Source organism: Berghia stephanieae, chromosome 7 (assembly GCF_034508935.2).
Source record: "Berghia stephanieae isolate SIO BIC M18660-M18661 chromosome 7, UCSD_Bste_1.3, whole genome shotgun sequence".
Lineage (NCBI taxonomy): Eukaryota > Metazoa > Mollusca > Gastropoda > Nudibranchia > Aeolidiidae > Berghia > Berghia stephanieae.
Window position 1 is genome coordinate 28,183,774 of NC_088366.1, and position 7,273 is coordinate 28,191,046.

Consider the following 7,273-nt stretch of genomic DNA (forward strand, 5'->3'; position numbering starts at 1 on the left):
ATATATATATATATATATATATATATATATATATATATATATATATATATAAATAGATATATATATATATATATATATATATATATATATATATATATATATATATATATATATATATATATATATATATATATATATATATATATATATATATATATATAAGTACATTGACGATATGCTCTTGAAATCTACATCTGTCATATTTTAACCAATTCCACTTTGTCTTACCTTTTCATTAATGTGTAATTCTAGAACTTTTTATCAAAATTAATTACTTAAATTAAATGTCTTTTTTTTCTTCTTTTTTCAGGCTCATGAGCTAGTTTCAGATGCATGCCAAAACGTGAGTAGCAATTTAAATGTTAACTACACATATTGTTCTTTACTACTATTTCATTTGTAAAGACGTCTTTTATTTCCTCTATTTATGAAAAAGTTGTTATGAAATTTACTATCCCTGGTGAAAAATTGTTTGTATCGGCCAAAACTATGAAAGCAATGGCTTTGATGTCAAGAGCTCAGTCAAGTGGAATGGAATATATTCTTTGTCAGTCGGAATTTGATCCTGATTTTTAAGGTTAATCTAAATATAAAGAGAGCTGACTTTTAATACCAATTAAGTCATCTATCCACCTAAACAGCTTAGTAAAAATAAAAATAATAATAACATTGACAAAAAGAAATTGAAAAACTGTAAATAGAAAGAAAAAAAAATGAAATCAAAATTATGGCACTAGGATAGAATAGATTTGACCTGCTTTAATGAATTTATTCTCTTTGATTCCAAAATTTCATTGTCACAGTATGTTGCAGATTTTCCATTCTCGAATACTAAAATGTTTTAGGTTGTAACACTAGGTGGTGGTTGTAGTAATATTAATCATTATATTGGTAGTTGTCATTGTCATATAGTTAAATCTTTGTGTCTGGGTGGGGATCCTGACCTCCCATAGCGGGCAGGGAGGTACATACTGTGTCTTCTATCGCCTTATATCTGTTTTCCAACATGCTTTCTGTCTTTGTCTTGGAATGAGATTATTTGTTTTTGTCCTGGCTCTGGCCGGAGTCCTAGCTGGGAGGGAAACAGTCAAATGCATAGTTATTGTTTTGGGAGATGATATTTTTTTCCTTGTAAATCATCTCTCTGTTATGTATTATTATTTTTATTTTGAATGTATAATGTAAGCATTTGAGTGTGTTCCTCTTTGTTGGATTTTGTGCTTGTGTCTGGATGAGACTTGTAGGTGATTTCAAACTAAGTACATTGGTGGTATGCTCTTGGAATCTACATCTGATCCCGATTTGTTCTCAGTTCCCCTTTGTCTTACTTTTTCTTGGGTGCTTTAATTGTAATTCTAGAACTTTTTACTATCCCATTTTCTTCCTTTTTACTGGCGCTGATATAACCTAAATGTGTTGCAAGCGCCGTAAAACCCTTAAAAACAAACAAAAACAAAACAAACAAATCTTTGTGTACTTAAAACTCATCAATCCAGATGTCACAGCTAAATTAGATGGAAATGAGTTTTAGAGCCTAAATTGGTCGCCATTACATGAAAGACACACAATCCAAAATGCGTCTTCAAGGCCTATCATGGACCAACCACGATTCCTTTGATAGCCTTATTCCAAACGAAAGAAAACGGCACTCATACCAGGACCCAAAGTCAAGAGTTAATACTCATCTCAAATCGTTTTTTCCAAGCACCGTCCAAATATGGATTTCTCTGCTCGAACATACCGAGAAAAAAAATAAAAAATAATGGCCAAATTGAGTTTGGCAGAGAAACTGATAAAATCAAAATGAAGGCTTAGGCACATCCATTTGTTCTCACCACACTCTCAGTCACGATTATCTTCAATAAATGGAGTTGTGGCTTAATGACAAGACAGGACGAGAAGTTTGTTTACTATGGACATTACAGTGAAGTTTGTTTGCAACATTTGTATTTGGAGGATTATAGCCTATTGACAATTGTTATTATATCTGCCTAGTAGAATAAGTTGATCATGGCCTTAATTGCTTCAATTTTGGGCTTGCCTGAACAATCTGCATCCAAAATGTTGAATACCCCACAATCACCCTTGAGTGTTGGTAAGTCAACTACACCTAAGTCAGACTAAACTCACCTTAAATTAAATGCTCATTTTTCTTATGTCATTTTAAATGTTGGTTGACACGCTTCAGAATATTGGTCAGTTGGTGCGCTCATGTGTGTCCTTTATTTGAGTTTTAGATAAGGGAAAAGTCCCCCGGTTTCTATAGCATGAAATAACAGTTGCTCACTACCCTTTTTATAAGACACTAATTTATTGCAAAGTATTCTGCTATATCTACCAAACCCAGTTACCCTATCACTGATGGGTGGTCAGTGGGGTAGGTCAGAAAAAAATATTGACTTCAGCTGGCATCGATCTCGGTCCATTTGCATATGCAGCTATGTGGTCCTGTGGTATGACACTTGTCTTCAGACCAAAAGGTCCAGGTTTCGCGGTAGGGCGCATAATTGAGTCCTTGGAAAAGACTGCTTACTCATCGCATCCAGATGTAAACATAATAACTGACCTTTAACAGGTTATCTCTTTCAGAAAAGAAAAAAAAATTATCGCTTAACAGACGTTGTTTCTTGTCCTACATGTTTAGTGGTTGCTATTGACTAGGGACCCCTTGTAAATCACTTTGAGCACATTTAATGGTATATATGCCCTATATAAACGCTCAAATTTTATTTTTTTCAACTTTTAGAGCGAGTGAGTGCTCTGCCATCTGAGCTATTGGGATACCCTCACTCAGTCAGATAAAAGAAGGGGAAATTTTAATTGTCTTTGGTTTTGATGAATTATAACGAAACAGCTACATTTGTTTTTATCTTTGACAGTTCATGTGGGGGTTCAAGCGTAACTTGACATTGAATGATGCCTTTGACAAAGAATCCAATAAAGATTGTGGTGCTGAACTGGCTCAGGTCTGTATAGATATTCCATGATAATAAGTGGTGTGTCTTAGTTATGTGCCCAGGGGTGGATAAGTTGCGCTTAACATCATCTTAATCATCATCATCATCATCATCATCATCATCATCATCATCATCATCATCATCATCATAATTATTATTATTATTATTATTATTATTATTATTATTATTATTATTATTATTAGTAGTAGTAGTAGTAGTAGTAGTAGTAGTAGTAGTAGTAGTAGTAGTAGTAGTAGTAGTAGTAGTATGATTATTGTTGTTGTTGTTGTTCTTGTTGTTGTTCTTCTTCTTCTTTTTCTTCTTCTTTTTCTTCTTCTTGTCATCGTCGTCGTCATTGTTGTTGTTGTTGTTGTTTTTATAAATGAATTCTTATTTCTTAGCTTCAACGCAGATTATTGTGACAAATCATCTGAATGAGGTAGTGGCTAAACTTCAATATTAACATCTTAAAACAAGCTCAATCATGCAGAACTTTGCTTAAGCTTTCATCACCTTTATTCCCATTATCATATAATGATTAAGTTGACTTTGTAGCACTTTTTTACTTCTGTACAGAATATTTGTAAGTTTTTATAATCTTATAGTAATAAAAAAAAATTAAAAATGAGGAAGAATGAAAACTATTTTGAAACAATAACAAAACAGAAATTTCTGGTCTTTTCATTGCACCTACCAACCTTCCTTTATACAGATTTAATTAGTGTATATGTCGATTTTTTTTTCCGGATAATATTTTTACCAAATTCTGCCTTCTTAAAATAATATTTTTTGTTTTGTTTTGTTTTTTTTTTTTGTTTTTTTTTCTCCAGTTTCAATTTTAATGTTACAGTATAGATTAAAATGAATGAAACATATTTCTTTGTAAAATTTGAAGTCCATCCAATATGTGTAGTAAAGGCTCTATGCTTGACTGAAAACAAGCTGTTTTAAAAAGAATTAAATGACTGCTATCATTATTATTATTATTATTATTATTATTATTATTATTATTATTATTATTATTATTATGGTTGTTGATTAATTCATAATATAAATAAGGGAGAGAATCATGCATTTTTTTGTTTCCAGATTCTTTTCTTCAAATTCGGATTTTTATGAAATTTATTGAAATATTTTTCGTGAGCTGCTTTAAGCAGGTCCATATTATTATGAAATTAGATTTTCATTCAAGTTTTTCACCAATACTTTAACTCATGTCTTCAGTTGAAAGAATGCCGCGGGATGGAAGTGGGTAAAGGGCTGCGTATCCCCTGTCTGATGGAGCATTATGACGAGGTGAAGTCCAAGAGCTGCAGGAATTTCCTCAATAAGATGGGCAGCATCATTTTCAGCGATTATCGTTTCCTCTACTCGTTCATGAATGACTGCAATGATGATATCACCACTCTTCATTGTGGGCGTATGGAATATGTTGGCACGAACGATGATGTGAGTTGTTGAATAACTGATTTAACCCTCTCCTTACCAGCCATTTTCAAGATTTTCCCCAAAACTTCACACCCAACTAACACCAAATAGATTTGTTTTATCACTCAGACATAATAGCAGTAAAATTCTTGCGATACATAGTTTCTGTAGCAAAATATATCCTACAACACACTGTTGATTCTCTTAAAATTTTATAATGTACAAAAGAAATTTGAATAAGAAAAAGGTTGGGTTGTATCGTAACGAATATGATTTTCCTGTAGTTGGTAAGGAGAGGGTTAAGGCTCTTTGATCCATTGGCAGTGTTGCCAACCTTGTGTAAAAAATCCTCACATTATTCTTACGCATTTTTGTTCCATTTTATGCCTGTACGCCAGACCTATCCCACTTGAAACTTTAGAAATTTGTAATTTTTAGGAGATAAAAATTGTAGTGGCTATAGTTAACTAATAGATCAACAATTTACACTCACACAAATTAAATTATATCTCAAAATCTTTGAAATTGTATACTCTAGTCTCAACTTTCATTTTCAATAAGTTTTTATAACTTAGGGATGCTCATGAAGATCTGAAACTGGAGCTAAAATTTCGTAATTTGACGAAGTGATTGGAATTGTAGGCAGGTTTGCTGTACACATCTTGACGAGTATCTTCTGCATTGATTACATTATTTTTAAAAACTCATTTAGTGTACTTAAACACTTTGATTTGTTATATGACATTGAAGTTCATGTTGAGAGTTCAAAAAAATATCATCTGGCCTGGGTCATATGTTGATCAGATTCATATGTCAATTCTGGAAGTCGATGCTATTTTTATCATCTATAAAGAGTAAGTTTATTCATTAATTTAAATATCAATTATTGTATAGCCAGTATGGTCTGATGATTGCCCATCATCAGAATTAGAGCTCGTATAGTTTGTATTTAAAATTAGGATTTTTTTTCTCCAAAATCTTACTCAATAATCATTGTGGCTCTCCATCCATTGAACACATTTACATGGGCTATTGGCAACTCTGCATTTGTCTCCTGCCGACTTTAAGCTGTGTTGTGTGTGAATTTGAATTTGACCAGTTAACTGCCAACCTCTGGAAAGACAAGTATTAAAGCATTTAGCTAAAAACTATATTTATATATAAATGTTATATATATGCAAGCATATAGCAGCTGTCCATTCAATGAACATTGCCCATTCAATGAATGTGATGATAAGTTGATCAACTCAAAATTTATGATTCAAGTGTTGAATAAAATTTGAACTCAATTTCTGTTGTTATAATAGACAATACAATTTTCGACTTCGTAAGAGAACTCCACAGAGCTTTTTATTTGGGCACAGAGAGATATTTTCTGCATTTAATGTCTTATATATTTCGCTCTCTTATCGTAGAATGTTCACCAATGTTAAGAGTGGAAAATGATTGATATACATTTTGAGAAACTGATTGTATTCAAAATAATGAGATGAACCAGTAACTGGTATCGATTCAATGCAAGTGCCCCCACTTCATTGTCCTACTTTTTATCCGGAGGGGTGACACACAACCACATGCTAAAAATGATCTCATTTGTTTTCGATGGGATTTGACAAAGCAAATTTGATTTTCGATAAAATCATTACAATGTCTAACCAATCTCATAATACTTGTAAACCATCATTCATGTCAATTGTCAATACCATGCAAATTTGGTGATGATTGGACGAGTGGTTTTGGAGATAAGATAAAGGGTATCTGACTCTGTGTTTTAGCGTATATTAAAACCAAACCCCTCCCTTACCCTTTAATAGAGACTAACCACAATCTAGATATTTAGCAGGAATAGTCATGACAACTTATAGCGAAAGTCCCACTGATTCAAAGTTTTTTTTCTCAAACTTTTGAGGGTGAGTCAAAAAGTAATGGGACAAATGTCCTACTGAGTTCATTTCTTTTCTATGTGACATCATATTTAGCTTTAAACCAACAGTTGAAAATTTTAATTCTGTCAAATTTTGACAGTTATGGCAGATCAAAATGGCTGTCCCCATGAATGTCCATGAGCGACAGGAAGCTATCATTGAATTTCTTGTTTTCGAAGAAGAAACTTTGAGTAACATGTTTAAACGCCTTGTGAAAGTTTATAAAACTCATGCATTTTGTAGAGGCACTGTTTTTAGGTGGGTCGAACGTGTATCTCGTCATTTAGAAGAAAATGAGATGCAATCCAACACCTAACCTGAAACTCCGTCAACCATGTCTTTATATGACAAATCTCGTGATGGTCACCTTCCAAGCAGTGTCAACTCAGTGAATCAAATAAAGACAGAAACATTGATCAAATCTGATAGAACTTCTCATGATGAGATAGCAGGTACAAATAGACATTGAAGCGACTGAAAGTAAGAAATCGTTGAGTTAGACCAGATTTGGAGATGGAACGAGTACTGTTTCTTCATGAAAATGTCATTCCACACACAAGTGTCAGGAAAAGGGAGGTGACAGATGGACAACGCTGTCTGTCTCACCCTCCGTATTCACCAGACTTGACACTTTCAGGCTTCCGTCTTTTTAGTCCACTGAAAGAGTGCACTGAGGGGACATCGTTCTGAATTGATAAAGAAGCCAAGACAGTAGTGAAAAATTGGCTGAAAATTCAGTCAACTCAGTTTTATGAGGATGGGATACATTCCCTTACAAAGGGGTGGACTGTAGATATCAAGAGTGGTGGAGACTATGATGAGAAGTAGCATTCCACTCGGCTAATGCCAAATTTTAATTTGAGGTATGATGCATTGTATTGATTCAATTTGTTTTAAAGCAATAAGCAGAGTCCCATTCCTTTTTGACTCACCCTCGTATATATGGTTAGAGTAGGACACCCT

At 33.2% G+C, this 7,273-nt stretch overlaps 1 protein-coding gene across 1 annotated transcript in view; it reads left to right on the forward strand.

Annotated features, from left to right (window-relative positions):
- The window catches only part of LOC144976516 (Golgi apparatus protein 1-like), a 55,640-nt gene that overhangs the window by 14,520 nt on the left and 33,847 nt on the right, over positions 1–7,273 (forward strand). Inside the window, exons 2-4 of the mRNA XM_078920808.1 lie at positions 311–343; positions 2,880–2,966; positions 4,182–4,406. Of these exons, the coding sequence (XP_078776934.1) occupies positions 311–343; positions 2,880–2,966; positions 4,182–4,406 (345 nt within the window). The remainder of the gene's footprint in view (positions 1–310; positions 344–2,879; positions 2,967–4,181; positions 4,407–7,273) is intronic.